General features: G+C 35.3%; 2 protein-coding genes across 2 annotated transcripts; both read left to right on the top strand.

Moving 5' to 3' along the window:
• The first annotated feature begins 15,664 nt into the window (after positions 1–15,664).
• LOC123682766 lies at positions 15,665–24,024 on the top strand. Its single transcript, XM_045621549.1, has 2 exons — positions 15,665–16,964; positions 21,602–24,024. The coding sequence occupies exons 1-2, from the start codon at positions 16,464–16,466 to the stop codon at positions 21,986–21,988; spliced, it is 888 nt and encodes a 295-aa protein (XP_045477505.1). The 5' UTR covers positions 15,665–16,463; the 3' UTR covers positions 21,989–24,024.
• On the top strand, positions 22,951–23,976 carry LOC123683126. Its single transcript, XM_045622022.1, has one exon. It carries the CDS (start codon positions 22,951–22,953, stop codon positions 23,974–23,976), a length of 1,026 nt encoding a protein of 341 aa, XP_045477978.1.
• Positions 24,025–25,937: the final 1,913 nt, after the last annotated feature.

The following is a 25,937-nucleotide window of genomic DNA, read 5'->3' as shown; positions in this document are numbered from 1 at the left end:
CGTGGGGGCTGAGGTAAATTTCCAAGCCTTATACCCATGATGTCCCATACATGCTCTATGGGCGAAAGATCAGGGGATCTGGGCGACCATGTCAAAAGATTCACATATGGGTCGCTTCGAAAGAGTTTAAACAAACTCTGGCAACATGAGGTCGGGCATTATCTTGTTGATATATTGAATTTTCGAGCCGGTAAAGGTAAGGGAGAACATATGGCTCCACTATTTCTTGCATGTAACGCAGCGTTGTCATGTTACCTCGAATAAAGACTAAAGGTGATCTACTTGCATGTGCAACAGCACCCCATACCATAACACCAACTGTCCGGTGTAACTGACGCTCAACATCAACTGAGAACGAAAGAAAGAAGTTCATTCAGAAATAGGTAACACAAAATCATTCAAAATTTCTTACAATGATCACAACTATAATAAATTTAAAAAAACAAAATTTTATGAGCATAAATTGTAAAAGAGGAATCGACCTAAGCTACATGAAGAAGTGTATCTTGTGTGCCAATTATCTCTCAATCTCCATCTCTTTCATCTCTCTTGTATAATATCTCGTCACCTTGTGCATGTAGTTTACATTATAAAATTATAATCTAATTTTTCCATTCCAGATACTACACATCACAAAAGCTATTGACGTCCAACAAAAATTCAAGGATTATACACCGATCATATTTGCTCAAAAGTGGAGGTTGAATTTAGGAAATACTGAGTATTCAAGTGAGTTAAAATCATAAACCAGACTATATATTAAAAAAATAATGTGAAAATACGTAGATATAAATTCCTAAAGTCATATGAAGTATGATATGAAAAAGTTTTCAATAATCTCCCAAATTCAGGAATTATATGGCATTCCAATACGAAATAAAAGGCTGTCGCTTGTGTTCAAGTAATAAAACTCATACACCAGTTCAGATTTTATGAGTTAACTTTCGCATATTGCCATATCCTTTGTATTGGTCTGACTTGACGTACTTCCAAAACAAGAAGCAAAATGAAAACAGCATGGATTTATTAGAATTTATTGAGAGATATCTCAACTAAATTCATTTGAACTTTTGAATTAGACCATAATGAATAAAAATATGTGAATTTAACTTTCAATGCAGAACATCTCGACACACATAGAAGAGGTATAATATCTCTTATAATATTCATTCGTTCAGAAATCACAAAAATCCAAAACTTCGAAACTATAGGGCTAGGATCTTACTGAAAAAAATATTTTATTCAGTATCATTGAAGCATAATACATTAAAATCCGATGATTATATGTGAATAAAAACCCGAGAACAGCTTTTTTTTTATTGTTTCCTTAATTTTCAATCTTTACAATTCAAGTATCGTATTCTCGAGTTAAGAGCAGTTTCATGCGAATATCTTTTATATTTTAGGAGGAAAGCTCTAGACGGCGCAGGAAGGTTTTTGCATTCGATTTTTATATTCTACACATTCTAAAATGTAAAGTGTGGAAATTTCGGAGGTTATTTGAGGACTGAAATTCACTTCCTTTCTCCTCTTTTTTTTGTTTATTATTTCTTCAAAAGTTTCAATTTCTCATTCTTCTGCTTGCTGCTGTTACATATACTAATTAACAAAGAAACTGCAACAACGTACGAACAGAAATCCAACTACTGTTATGAAATTTTATCAAGCGTGGTTTGATAATGCCCAAAATCGAAGAAGAATAGGCACCGGACGTCTAAGGGATACAAATGAAGTTCAAGATCGACGTCTCAGACTTATGGCCATTAGAGACCGATTTGCGACAACTCAATCTTTGGCTGATGAGTGGTTAGGACAACAAGGCCATCCTGTAACTGTTCGAACGGTTTACCGCCGGAAGAAGTCTTTTGGACTACAGCATTATCGACCCCATTTTGTGTTACCTCTGACGGTTCGGCATCGCCGGCAACGATTACAGTGGTGCAGAGAACTTCAGCATTGGAATGTGGAACTGCATCAGGTCGTCTTTTCTGATCAATCTCGATTTTACTTGGAAGAAATGATTGCCGAAGAAGGGTTAGACGGCATCGGGGAGTAGGTCGTAAACCTCAGTCTGATGTTGAGCGTCATGTACACCGGACAGTAGGCGTTACGGTATGGGGCGCTATTGCACCTGCAAGAAGGTCACCTTTAGTCTTCATTCGAGGTAACATGACAGCGTTGCGTTACCTTCACGAAATAGTGGAGTCATTTGTTCTCCCTTACCTTGACCGGCTCGATAATCCAATATTCAGCAGGATAATGCCCGACCTCATGTTGCCAGAGTTAGTTTAAACTTTTCCGAAGTTACCCATGTGAATCTTTTGCCATGACCGCTAAGATCCTCCGATCTTTCACCCATAAAACATGTTTGAGATATCATGGGTAGAAGGCTTGGAAATTTACCCCAGCCCCCACGGACTTTGGCGGCTCTGAGACATGAAGTACTGGTATTATAGCTTGGGATAGTATACCTCAAGAAGAAATGACCATCTTTTTGCATCAATGCCGAGACGTGTTGGGGAGTGTATAGATAATCGCGGTGGACAAATACATTACCAAATTTATTTAAAAAAATTATAAACCCTTGGTTTTTTCTCCAAATTTCAATCATTTACTCCTTGCTATACTATTTTTTTACCAAAAAAAAATTAAAATTTAAACATCTCCTTCTGGTTGTTGCAGTTTATTTGTCAGTTAGTATATTACACACACATTACATATCATGTGACACACATTGCTCTTATTATTGCTTGGTTAGTTGAACGCAAATAGTTGAAAGCTTATTCAGACAAGATCAGGGCAGTCGAGGCAGAAAGTAATTCACTGAGAATCGTAGCTCTCCTCTATTTCGACCTGGAAATATGTTCGATGTGAAGAGCAAGTCAACATCGGCACGTTTGTGTCAGAGTAATAAACGTGATCATTATTATTACCCTGAACATGTAGCAGTCGGTTACTTGTAGTATTTTACTGGAATCCAAAACTTCTCAGCTTCACTCTGACTTAATGTGAAAGCACCGAAATCCGAAATTCTCCGACCAATCTGGTATGAAAGCACCTTTAAACGACAATGGGGAAGTCGAGTGTCATATAATTCTGAAGGTTTTACAACTCCAAACATAAATAAGCTAAAACAATGTTATTTAAAGTTCATTTCTTTGCAAAAAACTCGTTGTAAGTGATGGTTAGGTGGTCAATTTTGATTGAGAAATTACCATACATTTGTAAATAATGCAAATCTAACATTTTATGAGTTAAAGAAGTCAACAGTTTTCAACGTTCGTAGTAAAACATTCACTTTGTGTATTCAAAACCTGTGTAGAACCTTGGAATAACAGAATCATGGAGGATTCAAGGGGAATATTTTAGGATGTACATGACTGCATAAAATGCTCATGAAATATACGGAAGAGTGGGCGTATAATGTTTGTAATTTGTAAGTTTATATAATACGAATCCCAGGCTTCCAAAACACACTGGGAGGTCGACTATGAATAGCAAAATCGATATTCTTATTTAATTTACACACAGATATGTATTGCTCTAGCCTCCGGGTGCTTCGAATGTAGATTATAGTGCAGAGACGGAGTACAAACAATTCACGTAAACTGAATTCCTATAGAGGGTGTTCCACAATTGATGCGAATGATTTTGGGAGGTGATATATTAAGTATAGTGAAAAGAAATTCATTATTTCTGCATGAAAAACAAGGCTTTGATTACCATAGTTGCACCCTGACCTACATATCTATTGTGCATCTCAGCGCTGTTTACCAGTCAGGCAATAGTGTCTCAAATAACAATATTTTAATCACTTGGTGTCAGGTCAGAACTATAAGGTGGGTGCGTAAGAACCTGCCAACAATTCCTCTCCTGTTGGCCAATGCTGGCCACTCCTAAGGCAATTTCTTTCAATTGTGGAAGCTGTCCAATTTTTGACAGTACAGTTCCAAATTAACAATTGTGCCGTATGGAAGCAGCTCATAGTAGATAATTATCTGCCAATGCCACCAAACACAGCAAAACCTTCTTGGCCGTCAATTCTAGCTTGACCACTGTTTCTACCGGCTCGCCGCGTTTCGGTCACGACCGTTTTCGCTTGACGTTGTCACCATCTGCTTCAAAAATGGGTCGATTTTGTTGCGATTCAGCAGCGATTCACAGACGGAAATTCGGTTCATGATGTTTTTTGCGTTAACTCATGCCCATACATACATTTCCATGGTTTTATCTACATTTTCGACAATTGGCCTTCCTGTGCATGGTGCATCTTTTACATCGAAATTACCGAAACAAAAATGACGAGACCAAAATTGTGTGTGATTGGCTGTTACATAACAAAGATATAAATAAATTAAAATAAATAAATAACGTCTTTATTCAGAGAAGCAGGATTATAATATGCCTGGCAATCATGACATCAAGGGCGAAGTCTAGCAAGCTATTCAACTCAACCCCACAATGATGTACGAAGCAAGACTAATATTGCATAATTTTAATGAAGATTGAAATAACGAGATGGCAGAAATAAAAGTAATATGCGATATGTGAACCAGAGAGCACCCAGCACCCCCTCCCCACCACAGCAAGGACAAAACAATCAAGAAAGAAAAAAAAAAGACATATATATATATATAATTACACTCACATAGAAACACAAGGTCAAAGTGAATCATTGCTTATTCAGTAAAAAGTCCTTAAGTTTATATTTGATCATAAACAATATTTACATTTTCAACTGCCTGGCTTGGATTTTCAAATTTATCGGAAAAACTTTGAAATATAGTATATTTTCTCTTTGCTTGTGTCCATCTTTGACGAGCGGTCAAACTGAAGTGAGTCAACTAATCTCAAAACTTTATCTATAGGAAAATAATGATTTTTTTTTACTACACCAAATACTTACTAAGACGAAAATTAGGGGGGTTCATTCTATATTTCTTAACTAGACCGTTGCCCTACAAGTTGACCCCTGTTGAAATTGAAAACTTTAGTGAATTTTAACCCAAAATTGAATGTATTTTGCTTCAACCTAACCTACTTGATATTAATCAATATAATTACATTTTACAGAGGCCTACAAAAAAAAATTATTTTTTGTTATACAACTAACAATTTTACTAAGAAAAATCAGAATACAAAATATATTTTTATTGAGTTTGTCTCTTCGGATGGATAAATCTTTCGAAAAATGTTGATTCTTGAAAATATTTTGATGGGAGATATTATAGGGTTTGATTTTTCCACCGCTTCATCATGAAATTTCAGAATGGAAAAAATGATCTCAAATTTTCTTCTTTTAAATATATTAATATAAATTCCACTATTCCACTATATAGGGTGTTGAATCTCAGCTTGTCCTATATTCTTCTAATACAAACCTAAAATTTTTGATCAGTTTAAGTATAAATCGATGAACTAAATGGACTGAATCATACGTTTCAAATATCAATCGAAGTTACTGGGTGGTTCAAAAGTTATAAGGAATTGAAAATATAGGTGAATCCATTATTCACTCTACATCTCGACATACGAGGTTTTTTTAGACTCGTCTAGGATAGCTTTATCTCTGGTTACCGTATGTATTATACATACCAATGAAACACCTTGTAAAGTGAGTGAGTCACGAACTCAAGAGTAACGATGTATGAACTCAGGAATCTACCGAAATGTTCATACCTACTCGTAAAATATAATGGAATACTGCTGAATCCTCTTCAAGATTCTGAGTGTTCCATCATTACTATTCATAATATCTTAGCAGTAACATATTGAATGGATTTCGCACATACAAACTTTGGTAAAGTTCATGCAGTTTCCACAGTCAAGACACAATTGAGATTTCCTTATCCTCTCATTCTTTGAGGATAATCCACATCCAACATAACGTTAACTTTCGGCATGTTGATTGTTGGGAAATAGGAATTTTAATTTCAGTTTCTTAATGAATTTGTAGAATGCTCGGCAAACGTGGGAATTTGCTCTGGCAAAGTTATGTCAAATTTCTTATTGAGATTAATTTCTGGGCGCTTGTACCAACAGAAGAACAGGTTATTCTGATGAAATGCCAGTTATTTTTCAATATAAAGCTGAGAATCGAATAAAATTCAAAGGTTGTAGTTACAAAGATACAAAAAAACTGTTCATGCAAAATTTCTTGAGGATAGTATTTTTGGCTTATTGAAAAAAACTGCATCGTAAAATTTCCATATATCCGAATCTGTTTGTCAGATTTCATGTGAACGTTGTTCGTCGATATAGTGAGTTATCCATAAATTTAGCTAAATAAGTTTTTCTGACTATTTGAACCACTAAATGACTTTCGGAGAATAAATTTCTTTATTCCGAATTTTAATCGTATATTCGGAAAGAAGCTCGAAGAAATGATGAAATGCATAATCGAAGCATCTATTTATTATTTCTATATGGGTTTTTCTACAAAAATTGTTTCAGAAAATTGAGGAATCGCATTGTGTCCAAAATATCATGTCATTTTATTAGGTGTTCAAAACGCTTCCGCCGTTTTGCAGTGGATGGCTGTAGCGCTAAATGAATCTAAATAAATAGAGCGTAGATGTCATACAATAAGCTTAGGTATTTTTAAACATAACCCAATGAAATATTAGTCGATTTGTGTCTGCATCATAAAGTTATTTTCGATTAAACATGTCAGATTACGAGCCAAACTCCCACCATTTGCGGGAGGTTTTAATTTTCTGCTTCAATATAATGAAATATGCGGCTGAGGCTCATCAAATGCTCTCAAATACCTATGGTGTGGCCGCTATTAGTGAAAGAACGGACCGAGAATGGTTTCAAGTTTCAACGCTTCAAGAACGGTGATTTTAACGATTTTATCCTCAGCATGGAGGTGGAAGGCAGAAGGTTTTCGAAGATGAAGAATTGAAGGCTTCACGTGATCAAGACACGTGTCAAATGCAACAAGAATTGGCAGGATCATTGGGAGTGACGCAACAAGCCATTTCAAAACGCCTGAAAGTCATGGGAATGATTCAGAGACAAGGAAATCGGGTGGGCATTGTGAATTTAAACAAAAATGGATTTATTACGATAATTCCAAGCGCAGAAAATCATGGGGATATCCCGGTCATACTTCTACGTTGACGGCCAAACCGAATATTCACGGTTCCAAGGCATGCTCAGTTTTTGGTGGGACCAGCTAGGCGTAGTGTATTATGAGTTGTTAAAACCGACTGAAACAATGACAGCCGATCGTTATCGAAGGAAATTAAAACGTTTGAGCCGAGCATTGAGAGACAAACGGCCGCAATACAACTAGAGACATGATAAAGTGATCTTACAGCATGACAATGCTCCACCTCAAGTTGCGTAAGTGGGCAAGACATACTTGGAAACGTTGAAATGGGAAGTCATACCCTACCCGCCATATTTTTCGTTGCTCCCTCGGACTATCACATAATATTCTGGGCCTTTTTTTGGGGGCTTTTATTGGTATGTAACTACCATTTATCATACCCTGGCTTGAATCCAGCCCACTTATTGAAAAACCCTCCTTCACTTCAGCAGCTTATTCTCCTGATCGCCATTTAATTATCTTTGGCGCTATATAATGAATAAAATGTGAAGACTTGTCTTTGCCATATCAAATCTCTCTCCAACAGACCTAAAAAATGTTTTTCAGTTATAATACAAACCATTCCATATTCAAGTTCAATACAAAACCATGAAAAATTAAACTGTTGCTGTAATTGCTTACCTCAACGAATCAGGTGTAGCTATAAGCCAAATAAATACTCCGATACATTAATATCGGAGTATTTAGATGATGATGTTTGTTTGTAGAGTTTTCGAAATGTGTACCTAATACTTGAGTTTTTTTCATATCCCATTGATTATTTTAGTTGTCAATTTATAGATAAGATTTCATTTTTCCTTTTTTTGAAATGCTCGAATCCTATATAATACTCAGTGATGCATTCATTTTGTGAGTGAATAAAAAATAGCTATCTTAATTGAAAAATCTTCCATAACCTTACAACTTCATCTTGAAGTTTCGAAAACAATGAGAAAACTCCCACAGCATACTGAAATTTAACTACGTCCTATGGTATATGATATGGATAAAGGAGGAGAGAACTATTATCCTTCAAAATGAAGCTGATGCTCTAACGTATTTTATCAGTTGAATCCCATATCGTTTATGTTGTGAATTTCAATTCCGTCGTTGCCTGAAACCTCTTTCCACTTCAGCGGCATTTATTGTGTGTTAAATGTTCATGTGGCAGATAGGAATTTCTCATACATCAGTGCCATATATAGTCATAAGTCTTCGTCATAAATTTTTATATTATGCTGGGGAGATCACAGGCTGAGGAAAAACATTTGTTGCTTCTGGGATGGATTTCTTTTCATCCCGAAGTACGATGTAAATTCGGGCATTAATATTTTGCTAAGCTTTTTATGAAGATTCCTTCTTTCGATTCTTTATGCGTATTCTCTTATATCATATTTCACATCGAAATCGTATAATACTACCGATCATGTAAATCATCATAAATTTGACCTTTAACCAACATCCTTTTGCTCTCTAATGCTTTCTGATATTGCCATAAGGAATGATGAGGATTCAAAGTTATTATTTCTTATTTTCGGCCAATTATAAAATTTATCATATACATAACACACAGGCTATTTCAAAATGAATTGCTGATAATGAAGAATTTGAATCCTCAGGAGTTCTCAAAAATAACTCTGCCACTGATCTTTCTTATTGTCTTTCGTATTATACCAGGTTACTCCTGCATACGTAATGCTTGGTATAAGATTAGCATTAATTTTATTATCTTTTACTTGTTTTCTAAGGAAAGTTTACTTTTTGGGTTGAACAGCGGGTACAGTCTCCCGTGGAATTTCTTTGTCTTTTTCCTGTTTTCTTCTATCTGTTTGCTGAAATTCATTGTTTCATTTTGAGTTAATCCTAGCTATTTAGCTCTCTTTTTCCATTCTATCGTAATATTTTCAATTTTGACATTTTCTGCTTTTTGTTTCTTTACTGTTGATCCTCCAAAGTATATTGCAACTGTTTTCGTCTCCATTTCTTGAAGTATTTCATCAGTTTATCTAAGTCTATCTGTAACTGACTAGTTATCGCTTTCTGAGTTTTACTGTAGTCTACTGTGATAGTAGAAAGCTGACAGCGGTGTCATCTGCTAACTGGGCTATCTTGCATCTATTCATTTTTGGTATGTCTGTCATGTATAAGTTGAACAGCAGTGGTCCTATCACCGATCCTTGAGGAACTCCGTAATTTTTCTAATCGTCGACCTGGTACTTTCGATATTCACTCTAAATTTTCTATTTGCAGGTAAGATTGTATAAACCTCTAAGTTTGGTTAGATATTTCATCAACTTCATTTTGTATGCCATTTTATTGAATGCGTTTTCCATGAATATTGCACCATGGTCTGTAGAGACTGTTGAGTATATCCAGCTGCAGCAACATCATATACATACTTTGATACCAAAATATCGAAATTCGTTAATAAGATTTAACGAATGGCAGTACAGCGCAAACATACTATTCGTAAATAATCTCCTAGTCTATTCGTCTAATGCAAATTAGTGGTGATAAAATAAATTTTGAAGCCGTTCCTGCCTAGTAAAGTATTATTTTGAAATCACTCCATATTGTAATTATATTGAAAAAAAATTAATGAATAAGTCCTAGATAGAGTTTTTTCGTTGAAGCTATCACATCACTCAATAATTCCCAGAATTAAGGAGTAAAAACACAGTTTTTCTTGAAAATTCAACTTTCATTCCTATCTCACGGGAGGTGCTTTGGGAAAATGAACAACGATATTAGAATATGTCGGAAGAAATTATAAAGAAATGATTACATTATCATAAATGAACCTGAGAAGGAGTTTTGTGGAAATTATTTGACACAAAAAGAATTCTACCAAACCTGAAATACATTTCTACAAGATGGAAACAACTGTTTCAAAATTAATCAATTCGTCCTGTGAGATTATTACTTGTTGAATGCAAATATTCATGTCAACACTTACCGAGAATCCCGACACAATTCTCGCCGATAAATTCTAATCTCAAATTAAACTAGTAATGGCTAAAATTTAAAACAAGTTACGTATATTTCCTGAAGTGTCAATAATTATTGAAAATCTTCCAGAAAATTCTCGCTGTTTCCTTCTCTAGATACGCGCATCCACATCTCGACCAATGGCATACGATGAATTGATAAATTACCGTGTTTTTGAAAATTCCAGTAGCGAAACATGAATTGAAGCATGCAAAATCGTTGGAGGGTTAGGGAAAGTTGATGTTGGAAGGGAACTCATTCACCATCAGCTCAGAGCTCAGATCTTCTTTTTGTTTAAGGTCCGGAATTTACATTCCCTTCGCCTCTGATTTCATTTCTCCTATTTTCTGCTGTTGTCTGATCGGGAGGCTTTCCTCCCTAATTCATGTCACTTTTTTCTTCTATCTAGTTCTTTGAAAGAGGTATTTCCTCTTATCGGTCTTTCTTACTTTAATTTGTATTATCTGTTTTAATTCCTTATTCTCGTGCTCTTTCAACGTCTCTTTTGTTTTCTTTCTTTGTTTATTGACAAAAGTTTCAATTTTTAGTTATTCTCTGATTTGCTGGTTAGTTATATACCATGGAGCGCCAACCGCTGTTTTTATTACTGAATTTAGTGTACCTTGCAACTGATCATTATTATTGTCTTTCGTTTTGTACCAGGTAACTCTTGCATACGTAATGCTTGGTATTAGCACTATTTTTATTATCTTCAGCTTGTTTTCTAAAGAAAGTTTACTTCTAGGGTTGAGCAATGGGTACAATCTGCCGTGCAATTTCCTTGACTTTTTTCTGTTTTCTTTTATCTGTTTGTTGAAATTCATTCTTTCATCCAGTATTACTCCAAGTTATTTTGCTTCCTTTTTCCATTCTATCGTCTGGTTTTCTATTTTGACGTTTCCTGCTCTTTCTTTCTTTACTGTTGTTCCTCCGAAGTAGATTGCAACTGTTTATGATGTGTTCACTTTGAATCTCCATTTCTTGAAGTATTCCATCAGTATTCACCATCAGTGATAATCACGATCCTCTTTACCTTTCCTCTAACGTTGTCCATATTAAATCGACTTCAGTCTGATTCAGGTTTCTGAATCTTGGGACTAACCGAACAATTTTAGCCAAAGAAAAATTAGAAAAACTACTTGTTAGCCATCATATACTATGCTGTTCCAATCAATATTAGGCAGTTACCGATATTCCATAAAAATATTTTGTTTTTTCGATTTTTCAAATTCTGTATTTAAATGATTTGCCAATTCCGAATTTCTAATACCAAACCATCAATTAGATCCGATATTCTCTTTCAGGTTTTTTTCGTCCTTTTCAATTAATTTTCTCGGAATTGAATCAATTTCAATGGAGTTATAGGAGTTCAATTCCTCCAAAATTATTAATTAGTTTTCCGGGGAAATCTCAATCAAGATGAGCAGCAGGAGTTTGTGGCTGACATTCATTGGCGATGGAAATTATTGACGTCTCTATAAACAGGTTTATACGGTGCCAACTCAGATAAAATCGATAGTTTATTCAATCGTGCTCCCTTGCTAAATGGGCCGTACGTCCAACCGGATTTCCCTAGGTAATATGTTAATTCCGGGGTTCTTCCGTCACTTGTATAGAACGTGACTGATAAAGTATACGAGGGCTAATTTTCCAATTTCAGTAATAAGATGCTATATTCATGAATTGGCCAATCAAATTGGATTCAATGCTGAACGTTCGAAGTATTATATGGGTTATAGGCTCTACTCTTTGGAATAAATGAGTTTCCGTTGATTTTGAATGCAATAATTCATCCTCTAAATTGCCCATTCTTTGGCTGTTTTGGATCGTTCAGTGATTCTATCGGCCCGTTCCCCACGTTCACCACGTAACTCGGCTAATAGTTCATCACTATCCATGGAGAATCAGACATAACAAGGAGGAAGCTACATTTTTCTTACGGTTTCATACCAAATCATGATGGCTTCTCCTGATCAGTGATCTTCTTCTCGATGGCCCATTCGACTTTCCAATATGCATACAGGAAGGCTCCATCTCCCAGGATGTCTGGTACTGACAGGAACTTGGCTTCAATCTCTGAAGATCCCATCTTGGATTGGCGATTGAACTAGGATCTTCCACTGGAGTCACATACCCAAATGTTGATAAGAACCATAGTCCTCTAACTGTATAGGACTGGCAGGATCGCCATGTGATGTACCCAGCTAGGGTAGGTTCGGTCAATCGTTATACAGATGAAGGAATGGTTAATTAATACTCTCCAGACTCATCAAAGAGTATTTATTTCTTACTGCACACTGTACTGATCACAGATGAAAACTCACATGATGTAATGCAAGAATGTGAGCATCAAATGAATGAATTACAGACTACTACTCAATAAGATCATTCTTACTCAGCCAACTCAGATAAAATCGATAGTTCATTCAATCGTGCTCCCTTGCTAAATGGGCCGTACGTCCAACCGGATTTCCCTAGGTAATATGTTAATTCCGGGGTTCTTCCGTCACTTGTATAGAACGTGACTGATAAAGAATACGGGGGCTAATTTTCCAATTTCAGTAATAAGATGCTATATTCATGAATTGGCCAATCAAATTGGATTCAATGCTGAACGTTCGAAGTATTATATGGGTTATAGGCTCTACTCTTCGCTGTAAATGAGTTTCTGTTGATTTTGAATGCAATGCTTCATCCCCTAAATTGCCCATTTTGGATCGTTCAGTGAAGTTGAAAGGACATACTCTATTTATATAAGAAGTAGTAAAAATAAATCGTTGATTTTTGCATGAAAAATATTGTTGGAATGATCCGATTTAGGTCGAATATGCGCCGTTTTGTTCGATAACTTCTTGTTATTTTGAAAGTAATATCATTATGCCTCCCTCTCAGCCCTCGTGCTAATTGGCAAAAAATTGAGACTGTCGATTTTTACGAGAACCTGTTGAAGATCAATTTTTCACCAGCAAAATTCTTCACCATGGACAGAAACCGATGGTTATCACTTGGTGCCATATCCAGACTATGAGGTGGATGCATAAGAACCTCCCAACCCAACCAAGCTCCCGGAACTTCTGGCGAGTCACTATCGATGTGTGTGGCCTGGCATTGTCCTGATGGAACACAATTCCTCTCCTATTGCCGTTTCTGGGTGATTGCTTTCTTCAATTGTTGACAGTACAGTTTCGAGTTAACAGTTGCGACGTAGGGGAGCAGCTCATATTAGATAATTCTCTGCCAATTCCACCAAACACACAGCAAAAACTTCTTGGCCGTCAATCCTAGCTTGGCTAACTTTTCCGCCGGCTAACCGCGTTTCGACCACGACCGTTTCTGCTTGACGTTGTCGTAAGTGACCCACTTTTCATCACCAGTCACCAACCGCTTCAAAAAATGGGTCGATTTTGTTGCGATTCATAGATGGAAATTCGGTCCATGAGGTTTTTCGCGTTAACTCGTGTGGTAGTTACACAATGAGCTTCTTCTTGAGACAGGCCTTATTCAAATGGTTTCAAATGGTTTGTTGTGCAATCTTCAGCTCGGACTAGACAATGTCCGTGAACAATAGACATTTTCGACAATTGGCCTTACAGTGCGTGGTGATAATTGACATCGAAATTACCGTAACGGAATAAACGAAAACAAAATTGTGCGTGATTGGCTGTTACATTATCAGAACCATACCACTATTTACTTTTTCAGCCACCTGGCTTGCATTTTTCTAAGAGAAACTGTAAAATATAGTGTATTTTTTCTTTTGCTAATGTCCATCTTTGACGCGCGCTCAAACTAAACTGGGTTAAGAAATTATCAATTCACCCCATACATTGGATAAAGTTTTCAATGGCATCACAAAAAGATGTGGAAATGTTTAGAGCAGAGAGGTGGTCGCGTGAATAGTTAATAAAATATTAACTAGGAGGAAATAAATGATGTCATTATAGGGAGAATTAATACGACCTCTGTGCCATAAAATAGTTTATCTAATTGACAGATCAATGAGTTAAATTCGTTAATGGGCAAAAACCATCGATTGTATCAAAAATTATGGCCAAATGAGTCTTGTTTTTTCAATAATTGAAAAATTGCCATCTAATAAAACTGAAGTGTAGAAATCAAAACAAATGTTAATGAAAAATTACGTGAGAATCATATTATATACAGGGTGTAACTGAATAAGTGTAAAACATTTAAGGAGGTGATTCCTCATCGAAAAGAAGATAGGATCTTTCATATAAAGAAACTTCATTGGAGCATCCCTTGTTAAGATACAGCCCCTTAAAGGGGGTACATAAAATTTGTATAACAATTTTTTTCACAAGCACTGAAAAAGTTACAATATTGAAATTAACCTGACGTTTTGTACTACCAAAAAGACACTTAGCCAGTAATTTATTTGGTTTACCCCATGGTTGTAAGGGGTGAAAAACGCAACCCCTAAAATTTATTTCCAATGTAACTTTTTGTCTTATTATTTGTTTACCATTTAAAAATTTATTTCCTATAGCCTGTTTCATTCTAAACAAAAAATGTCTCTTGGGTTTTTTGCCCAAAATAAACCAGTAAGCAGCAAAACATTATTTTACGAACAACTACAGAGATACATCGATGCGTGCAGGGTAATCAGAGAGACTCCAGGAATATTTGAGCGAATACGTGGCTCAATGCGCCGACGTCTAGACGCATGCGTAATGTTTGAAGGTAGACATATTGAACATTCACTATGATTTCTACATGTTGTGTGTTTTGTTATTAATAACTTAGTTTTGTTTATTACCCTTTAATCGTTTAATGCAGGTACTAACTACAAAATAACAATAAATCCAGTTCGCATTTATGACGATGTATCTCTGTAGTTGTTCGTAAAATAATGTTTTGCTGCTTACTGGTTTATTTTGGGCAAAAAACCCAAGAGACATTTTTTGTTTAGAATGAAACAGGCTATCGGAAATAAATTTTTAAATGGTAAACAAATAATAAGACAAAAAGTTACATTGGAAATTAATTTTAGGGGTTGCGTTTTTCACCCCTTACAACCATGGGGTAAACCAAATAAATTACTGGCTAAGTGTCTTTTTGGTAGTACAAAACGTCAGGTTAATTTCAATATTGTAACTTTTTCAGTGCTTGTGAAAAAAATTGTTATACAAATTTTATGAACCCCCTTTAAGGGGCTGTATCTTAACAAGGGATGCTCCAATGAAGTTTCTTTATATGAAAGATCCTATCTTTTTTTCGATGAGGAATCACCTCCTTAAATGTTTTACACTTATTCAGTTACACCCTGTATATTAATATATAAGTATATTAAAAAAATATCTATTCATATCTATCCATTCGAATGTCCAAAAATTTAGCTTTGTAGCTTTTACAAGGGATATGTTATTCTGACCTGATGACCTTCTGAACCAGAGATGATGGACAACTTTGTTTCTTATTTCACACGATACAACTGGCATTGTCTGTAGAAATTGTTCTACATAATTTAAAACACTCAAGCAGTGCCCTATTACCGCCTAGGCCAACATAGGCCATGGCCTAGGGGCGGCACAATTTTAGGGGCGGCAAATTTTTCGGTGAATAAAAAAAAATTCTTCAAGTCCTCTACGAAAATGTAGAAATAGCCATCTTCGAAAATTTCGCACATTTTTTCATTACCGATGTATAATTCTTTTGAATGGAAGATAGAAATATTGTTGCATTTTTCACACCCCTCGGTAATCTGAAAATCAAAGGAGCCGCCCTAAAACCGAACAGCAGTCGGCACTGTCGGCGGTTAAGCGCATCAAAGAGAACGTGGAAAACCTATCCTATCGTAAATTGTAATTGCTACTAATAAAACACGGATTACTGTCAGGGAAATCAGAGGACTGGCATAATATTTAAAATATGAATGCGGCACGTTTGATGAGTTGCCCTAGTAGGTATTATTTTCAATGGATGCAAGTAACTAGTTAAATTTTTTGCGTGAATTTCGGAATCGGCACTGGCAGCTCGTCAGTCCTATTTTTCCGTCCATGCAATACACTCAGAATCGAGAACTAACCACTATAGAGTTGTCGCCAGTCATTTTTAAACATTACTAGTGCAATTTTTAGTATAAATAAATTTTGTGGGAACTTATCTTCAGATCTACTTGTTCATTCTTTTTTTCGCAATATCAAGAAAACGTGAAAGTGGTTGTGAATATAGAAAACGAGCAAAGGAAAGATCAGAAAAAAATGAGGAACTGGTGAAGAAGATTCCCAAGATTGACACCTTTTTACAAAAAGGTGATAAAAAACAAAAAGTGGACTCGACAGAGCTGAGTGAAATTCAACAAGAATTCGATCAACCTTCAACAAGTGGTAACAACACATCAAACAAAGCTGAAAGCATTATGGAGATTCCGGAACAAGTGGAATCTTGTGAAAATCCGAAAAAAGCTTTTCCAGAAATTAGCGGCAGTTCAGATAACTTCAGTTATGATCCAGCTCTGTGGGATGAAATAACAGAGGAGTTGAGGCAGAATTTTATCAATCGTGGAATTAAACAAAATATTGATTTATTAGATTTTGAAGCTTCAAGAAGGAATTACAATGATCGCGTTCGATATTGTTCGAAAGGATTGTTTAAAACCCGATTGAAAAATGCCGAGACTCACACTCGCGATTTCTTGATTTACTCTGCCAGCACAGGACGTCTCTACTTTCTGCCATGCCGTTTATTCAATGGAAAAGGTCCATTTGCATCTACCGGATTTAATGATTGGAAAAATCCTATTACTATTGAACAGCACGAGAATTCACAGAATCACAAAAATTGTGTCCTAATTTTACTCCAAAGGCAAAAAGCAGCTGGCCAGGTAGATGCACTTCATGTTAAAGAATACAAGCGGGAAGTACAGTCATAGTATAAAGAAGGATAGTAATCCAACCATACGGGGTTAAAATTTGACGGCGTGGAGTGCACCAATAGATGTCGCTGGGGATTTGCCATCCAGTGCACGTCTTAGCTTATTTCAGGACGAAGCATGTCGTAGCTTAATTCTGGTACATACTTAGGTTTCGGACAAGACGTACCTCGATAACAGATGGTGCTGACCCAATAGATATAGATGTCGCTGTATTTTAAATCTACCCTGGAATCTAAACCAGTGGCGGATACTAAAGTTGGGCGGATTTGAATCGCCTCTTCAAGTTTTTTCGAACGTGATTATATCGAAAAATTAATGATTGATTGTTTTCTCAATTCTGGTATTATTCGCATGTATGTATATTGTATATACTTTGTTTCGGCGTTAGTCTGGAATAAAATTCATTTTCTTCAACCAATAACTGAGAATAAAAATGCGTAAACCCGTTAATCGATTATTAATTTTCTCCAGTTTTTGATAATAAAATGTTTTTTTCCTACAACCCTTTGGCTGCAAACTACCAAACTTTCAAATGTAAATATATGTCATGTGTGGGCTCTTTGGAAATTTTATGAAAAATGAAATATTTCCATACATTTGTAACTTACATGTACATTTGACTTTCATGTTGTTATAAGGAAAATAAATAAATAAAACCGATTGGTATGCTGAGTTTTCGTTATATTTACATAAACATAATATATAATATGGCACAATTTCATACATTTTGCGTATATCCAAAACGCCCATAATGATTTGGATGAAATTTGGTATTAGGATGGTGTTTTGAAAAACATCATTAAAAAAAATCTTCCAACGAAGTCAATTGGAAGTGAAAAGAAAAATCGTTCATTGGAAGAGGAGAACAAACGGCTGAGACTTGAATTGGAGAACAGCAGGAAAAAACTCAATAACACGAAGGTGCAATTGAGAAATGCTAAAAAGAAAATTATGAATGCTGAACATCATACAAAAACATTTGGAGAAGCATCTATAACCGGTTTCGCAAAATCTTTAATAAATATGCAGGTACGTCATAGGGCGAAATCCCCATGGCAAGCAAGCGAGATACGGGATGCCTTATCCCTCTTTTATAGGGGCCCTAAAACTTATAGATATTTACGGCAAAAAGGAATTAATTTACCAGGGATTTCAACTCTGAAATCATGGATAAATAATTTCAATTGCAAACCTGGGTTCAATAAAAAAAATTTTTTACAATTGTCATTGAAGGCAGATTCCATGATGCCTCGTGAAAAAAAATGTATTCTCATGTTCGATGAAATGAGCATAAAGAGGAATATAGATTATAATAAACACACGGACATGATAGAAGGTTTTGAAGATCTGGGAGAATTCGGTAGAAAATCTTCTCCTGCAAGCCAGGCTCTTGTATTGATGATAAGGGGAATATACAGCACATGGAAAATTCCTATTGCATTTTTTGTATCGGATGATGGGGTGTCATGCGAATCCTTATTGCTCATCATTAAGAAGGCTTTGGAAAAACTTCGTGGATCAAAACTAGACACGATAGGCATAGTTTGCGATTTGTCAAGTACAAACAAAAAAATGTTTAAACAATTGGGAGTTGAAAAAACGAAACCATACTTCCATTTAAATGAAAGAAAATATTTCGCATTTTTTGATATCCCTCATCTCATTAAGTCAGTAAGAAATAATTTCATTAACACTAATTTGATATTGAATGAAAAATATATTTGCTTCTCAGATATAAAACAAGTGTATGATATTGATAAAAAAAGCTCAACCGGAAAAGCCTTGTTGAAACTCACAGATAAACATCTCAACCCTAACTCATTTCAAAAAATGAACGTTAAGTTAGCAACCCAGTTGTTGAGCCATAGTGTTTATGCTGCCCTTATGACATCTTCCAGGACAGGTGAACTTGTCTCACCTACGGCTGAAAATACTGCTCACTTTGTGAAAACTATGGATAATTTATTCGATGCTTTGAATAGCACACGTTTGCATTCCACAAAACCTTGCAATCGTGTATTGAGCGATACCAATCCTGAGGTTTTAGCAGCCATAAATGAAGGTTACGAGGTCTTGGAAAATCTGTATAAAGTTGGGAAAAAGGACAAATTAACCAGACCTGATTGTTACGACGGTTTTCTCTTAACCATAAATGCGGTAAAGCAATTTGCAACTAATGAGAAAAATGAAGGTTACAAATTCTTGTTTACAGGAAGGCTGATTCAAGATCCACTTGAAAATCAATTTTCTGTATATCGTCAGAGAGGAGGATATAACAGAAATCCTACTGTGCGAACTTTTAGATCGTCTTTCAAAATCAGTATTGTCACAAATTTTATGAGGCCACCTAGAAGTGCCAATGCTGGTGGACAACCAGATGATGACGATAATTTTTTACTAACAGATGGCAATGAAGCCCTTGCTTTATTGAATGTGGTCGAAGAATCCTCCTCATCTTCAGATACGGATTCATCCAGCAGTTCGTCTGATGGTTCTGTGGTCCAATTGAATGATAGTGCAACATTAGAAAAATGTTCTGTTATATATTTTGCCGGTTATTTGGTAAAAAAATGTTTGGATCGTTTCGAATGTGAAGACTGTAAAACCAGTTTGGAAGCTGATAAGGATTTCGATAATGAAGGAGAGATTTTAATTTTTTTCAAAAATTATGATTTGAAGTATGAAACCGGTTTAAGAACTCCAACATCGTTATTACGAGAATTCACAAGAAGGGCTCTAGATTGTTTCAGTAGAGATATAGGAAAACATTTGAATCATAAATTAATGTCAAATTTGAAAAGGAACCTTGTGAAAAATATAAAGACCCATTTACCGGAATGGTTCGCAACAAATATGATATGCGAGAAACATAGACAATATATTTTGGAGTTATTATTACGAACACAAATATTTAAATATTGCAAATATATTTCCAGCCAAATGAAAACCAGGCAATCAACAAATAATGTGAAGCTGACAATTCTTCAGCATAATTGAAAAATCAAAATGACCAATTTTCACGTTCGGAATGATCTAAACATTTCTTGACCCAACAAATTAACTCGCAGAATATGCAGCAGAAAAATAATTTTAGTGTTGCATCATCATTCGTGAAGGATGCAGAAGAAATGAGAGAAAAGCTGAATCAATTTGTTCTGAAAAATAGCTACATAAATATTATCGCCAACATCTGGTTCAAAGATTAAAGAGATGTAATCTTTGATCTGCTTATGAATCAGCCTTCCGGAACCCCTATTCAATGATTGCGACCTAATTCATTATTGTTGAATGAAAATCGGCAGAATTATTAGATTGGTATCGCTTTATATACATAGGATTGCAAAGTTCAGATGAAAATATTCAGAGTATCAAATAAATTATTTAGCTCCACAAAGTAGGTTGTTTTCAACTTAGCAAGTTAGCTGCATAAACACGGCTCAACAACCTGGCTGAGGTATTTTTCGAGAGTTTCAAAAAGTTTTCGTAGTGAAGATCAATGAAATAATAAGTATCCATTTAGCCACACAGAGTAATGCATAGGAAACATGTGAGAATATAGATTGTTCAAGGATTATTTCATTTTTTATACCATTTTGACGCATAAAACGACATCATTCAATCCACAGCAACAAGGGTAAAATGACGTTAATCCATTCAGTAATTTAAAAATAAAGTTAATTCACCACTGAATTCCTCCAAGACTATCATATTTTTTATGACAATTGCTAACAATCCAATACCCAGTGTCGTAGCAATCACAAATTGGAGCGGTACCTTTCATCTCATTTCATAGTTATTTCTGGAAACTGTTCATTTGAATCCCCATCAAATGGGGTAAAATTTTGTATACATTACGTGAGTTATACATGTTTATTCATTCGAAGAAATTAACCCTCGAGCCCGAAGGGTGAGTTAGTCAAACTTTCTTTTCATGAATAAACATTCATTTAACTACCTACCATACCTGCAAACTATATTCTATCGAAATAATAAATACCTACGAATTTTGAAAAGACTATTTTATTATTTATTCCCCAATAGCTGAATTATTTTAAATTGAAAAATTTAGCTGAGACATAATGTCTGTTTATTCTACAAATTATTATTAATGGTTATTGTGCAAGCAAAACCATACTATGGCAAAACCCACTGAAAATTGGATCTTTCTTCAGAAATGCACAATAACCTTATTGAAAAAATAGTCAACTCTTTATGAAATCAATGAAATTCACCTTGGAAGGAACATTTCGAAATGACCATTCGCTACAGCCATTGTACAAAAATTCTGAACACAAAGCAACAGCGTTATTTATCAAGAAATCAATAACATGGACTATACACGCCACTGTCTCGGTCTTCTTTCATATTGTTAAGTCTACAATAACGTCTGTTCGAGTTGATTACAGTTCTGTAGATATACGAAAATATAGAAAACTTCATTCCTATCTTCTTGTACCGGCAGAAAAGTATTAGTTCCTTAAAATAACTGCATTTTTTTTGGAGGTCGCCACTTTACAGACCATTTTTATTGCAGTATTACAACGTGAACACCAGATGGCTCTCGAAATCGCTTCAAATCGCTTTAACATTAGGACTGTCTTACTATCCTTCTTTATACTATGGTACAGTACTGGAGAGAAGTTTTAAAGAGAGTTGTTGCAGCGATCAAGGCATTGGCATCAAGAGGACTTTCATTCAGGGGTTCGACGGAAGTATTTGGTAGTCTACATAATGGCAATTATATGATGCTATTAGAATTTCTAGCTGAATTTGACCCTTTTCTTGCTGATCACATTGAAAAGCACGGAAATCAAGGCAGAGGGAACGTCTCTTACTTGTCATCATCGATTTGTGAAGAAATTATCCAAATTATGGCTACAGAAGTTCTAAAATCAATTGATCAGGAAGTTACAGAAGCCAAATACTATTCAATAAGCGTAGACTCCACACCAGATATAACGCATACCGATCAACTGGCTTTTATTACTCGCTATAATAAAGAAGAATGAAAACCAGTGGAAAGATTTTAAGGTAAGATTGAGAAAAGTTGTATTTTTTTCTTAATGTTTTCTCATTTACCAATACTGAAATGATGTTACTTTCAAAAAATGTTTTTAAGTGTAGCTATTTTATCAATTCCAGTTTATTAGTAAGAGCGATTAATGATCGAAACGTTTGAAATAACAAATTCATTACATATTATAATAATTTTGACATAAAATTGAAAATTTGAATTGATTTATGCAATGTAATTGTTCTTGTCCACGACTATTCTATAATATGCACATATGAATTATAGCAGTGAATAACTTATCAGCATCGTGATAGACTGACTGACAGTAAGATCAACCACCAAGCTATCAGCGCGGTAAAAAAAAAGGCTACTGATGGAATCGATGTCACGTGAAAATTTTGAACTTCATTTTGAGCTTGCAATTTTCAGTGCGAACGCAGAAAATGTTGTCATCGCTTTGGAAACTACTCTAATTTTTGAAAATGCAGATTAATTCGAATTTTACCCAGGAAGTCGTGGATAAAATCTAGTATTCTACTCACACATAATTACTGATATTTACTAGGGTGAAAAATAGTTATCTTTATGAGCTCATTGAATAATTTGGTACTAACTTAGGTAATTTTACTCACAGGATTTATACCAAATCCGGGACACAAGGCTGAAGACCTTTATAACGCTGTTATTAAGATGATGGAGGAGCATAATTTCAATTTTGCGAATTGTAGAGGTCAATCCTATGACAATGCGGCAAATATGTCAGGTATATATAATGGACTGCAAGCAAAAATAAAAGAAATCTCTCCTTTGGCATATTGGATCCCATGCGCGGCTCATTCGCTGAACCTCGTCGGAGAACACGCTGCTGGATCGTGTAAGGCATCTCGGAATTTTTTCTCACTTCTTCAGGATATTTACGTTTTCTTCTCAATCTCGACTGCTCGCTGGGGGATACTAATGAAACATCTGACTGGCCCTTCAGTGAAACGATTATCTACAACTCGCTGGTCGGCGAGATATGAAGCTTGCAACAGCATGAACCAAAATTGGAAAGAAGTTGTCGCAGCTTTGAGTGAAATTGATGAGCGGGACAGGTCTAAGACTGGGAGTGAAGCAAAAGGATTGAAAATCAAGCTAACATCTCTGGAAACCGCAATAATGTTCGCTGTATGGAGTCCAGTTTTGGAAAGATTTGATAAAGTGAGCGAAGCAATACAGAAAGTTGGCATTGGTATAGATGAAGTAGTTTTGTATTATGAGTCATTGGTTGATTATATCTTAGGATTAAGAGATCAATTTGATCGATTTGAGGAGAGAGCGAAGATCAATTCTGGATTTGAGAAATATCGAAGTGAAGAAAGAAGAGCCACAACAAGAACTGTTCCTGCTGATGAAACTCGAGTGGGACATACTGCTTTGAGTGGGAGGGAAAACTTCAGAGTAGGGGTTTATCTTGTTATAATTGACTATCTAATAAGAGAATTGAATCAACGTAAAAATTGCTACAAGGGTTTTGCTGCGAAATTCTCCTTTTTATTAAAACTGCAATCGATTAGTTCTGAAGAATTAGGAGTAGCGGTTACTAATCTCATCTCTAGTTTTCCTCAGGATTCAGATGAAAAACTCCACGATGAATGTTTGCACTTCAAATCCTACTTAGCACAGTTAGAACAACCTCCAAAAACTCTACACGAGATGAGTACCTTCATTAGAAGTGATAAAAGCTTAGTGCAAGTGTTTCCCTACATCGATATTACAATTAGAATGTTTTTATGCACTTTTGCAACGAACTGTTCAGCAGAGAGGTCGTTTTCAGCATTGAAGCGAATTTTATCCTATTTGCGATTTAGCATGTCTCAAGAGCGTTTGAATTCTCTGGCCGTTTTGTGCATTGAAGCTGAATTGTTGAAAAAATTAGACTTCGAAGCTGTGTTGCAACAATTTGCGGAAAAGAAGGCAAGAAGAAAACCATTATTAGTTTGATTATGAAAGCTGTAATTTTTTACTATGAAATATAACTCTGAAACATTAGATTGTTTTATTTCCAGATAGAAAATTGTCTTTATCAACTTCTGCGAAAATCACGTATTTAAAAAATTTGAATTTTTAAAATTCTCTTTACTCATAGGGGCGGCAAATTGTTTTTGGCCTAGGGGCGGAAAAGAGTTTAATCCGGCCCTGCACTCAAGTGATGGTTTCACATAACAACTGTCAGCAAAGTCATTTGACAATTCCGGCACTAATCTACTACGTAAATCATTTATCATAATAATATAATAATAGTAATTGAGTTTTTTAAATTATGTGGAACAATTCTACAGACATTGCCAGTTTTATGCTATGTAGAGTGTTGGTATCAGCATGATTATGTTATTAATAAGATGTTACTTATCAAACAGGATTTAGGTTTTCACAAAAATCAAGTGATGGTTTCACATAACAACTGAACGAAGTAACAAGTTATTTGGTTATTCTGGCACCAGCCTACTACTCAAACAAAAAAATAAAAAGCAAGTTCAAATTTGCGTAGATAGCTTCGATATTTTTGTCGAGTGTTATACATTGGTGAATTTGTGATTTTTTTTCTTTATCTCCTCATAAGGAGAACCAATATGACGTCCATAAGAAAAAATTCGACTATCGCGTCTCTTGAACAAATAAAAAAAAAATCTGACAACAACATTAGAATCATTGGATAATGGCTACAAACCGAATTGATGAAGTTATCTCCAGAATTAAATGAGTTATACAGAAAAAACTAAAATTCAAGATTCCCAAATAACTCAACTTTTTTGTAATTTAAGCCACCCTGTATTTTCGATATCCGTGTAGTGCCCCTCTAAATAGTTCTAACCCTGTATACTCCCATCTTGTATTTCCTACGAATATAATTTCACATCAGCGAAAAGTAATCCGCATCATAAGTAACAAAACAACTGAAAAGTTTGGAAAACATCGGAAAGAAGAAAAGTGTTATATTTCTCCCCCAGTTCAGTTTTTATGAAACGAACAATTTTTCATTCCGTTGTTGTCGGGTACTATTATTAATGATATGCCAGCCGTCATTATAACAACGTTATCCCACTCAGCTATGCAATTTGGGTAAAACGCATTGTTGATCTTCTTGCAAATTCATGTTTGGAAACGAGGAGCATAGCTGCTCAAAGGATAACGACGGGTTTCTAGTTCGAAATCGATATTCAAACTGCTACCCGAACGTTTTGTTATTGAATTATAATGATACATATTCATGGTTATCTGAATTATTCCTTGAAGCAGGAAGATCTCTATTCGAGACGACAGTCCTTACGTTGATTAGGTAGAATGCGGTATTATCTATTATTAGTCTAATCAGACCGAGGACCAACATTCACCTTCAGAGTCTGATGTACCTATACAATGTGACATGGGAAAAAAAACATCCGACAATAATTATTTTCAATAATAATCAATTTCCACACCTCTTTCTGTAATGTACGTATGTACTTTTTATTTAGCGTGGCAAAAAAAATAACGCAACTAGCGTTGTATGGCAAGAATTATTGAGGAAAGTTTCCCCGTCGATTTTATTTTCAAACATTGTTACGCTATTCATTTTTTAATTTGAAATTTCTCACTCTCCACTCCCACAACTTTTTATTTTCAAATGGGGATATATGGATTGTGCGCCTCTATTTGAGGGGCGGAAAGTCGGTCCAGTTTGGTGGCCGCCTTCTCGTATTTCATACTTGATTCCTTAAAACAGCATGAATTTGTTCCGCTCCGCTGCGTTTGTCAACATTTCCTACAATAAAAATCTCCAAACATCCTTCAATGAGCGCCCTGTATAATGAATAACACATGTCAGCCTAACCAATATAAACAGAATTCTATATTATATTCATTGAAAAAGGGATAATGTCATTATGTATTTAACAAAGACGAAAAACAACATTACCTTCGAT

This window comes from Harmonia axyridis, chromosome 6 (genome assembly GCF_914767665.1).
Source record: "Harmonia axyridis chromosome 6, icHarAxyr1.1, whole genome shotgun sequence".
Taxonomy (NCBI): domain Eukaryota; kingdom Metazoa; phylum Arthropoda; class Insecta; order Coleoptera; family Coccinellidae; genus Harmonia; species Harmonia axyridis.
This window is presented reverse-complemented; position numbering and strand designations above follow the sequence as displayed.

What these genes read in the sequence shown, in the direction of transcription:
- LOC123682766 (XM_045621549.1), top strand. Translation starts at nt 16,464, where the DNA reads ATGGAGATTCCGGAACAAGTGGAATCTTGTGAAAATCCGAAAAAAGCT. An exon ending in TTAAAGAATACAAGCGGGAA is followed by an intron (nt 16,965 to 21,601) that starts GTACAGTCATAG and finishes CTTTATACTATG; the next exon opens with GTACAGTACTGGAGAGAAGT.
- LOC123683126 (XM_045622022.1), top strand. Translation starts at nt 22,951, where the DNA reads ATGAAACATCTGACTGGCCCTTCAGTGAAACGATTATCTACAACTCGC.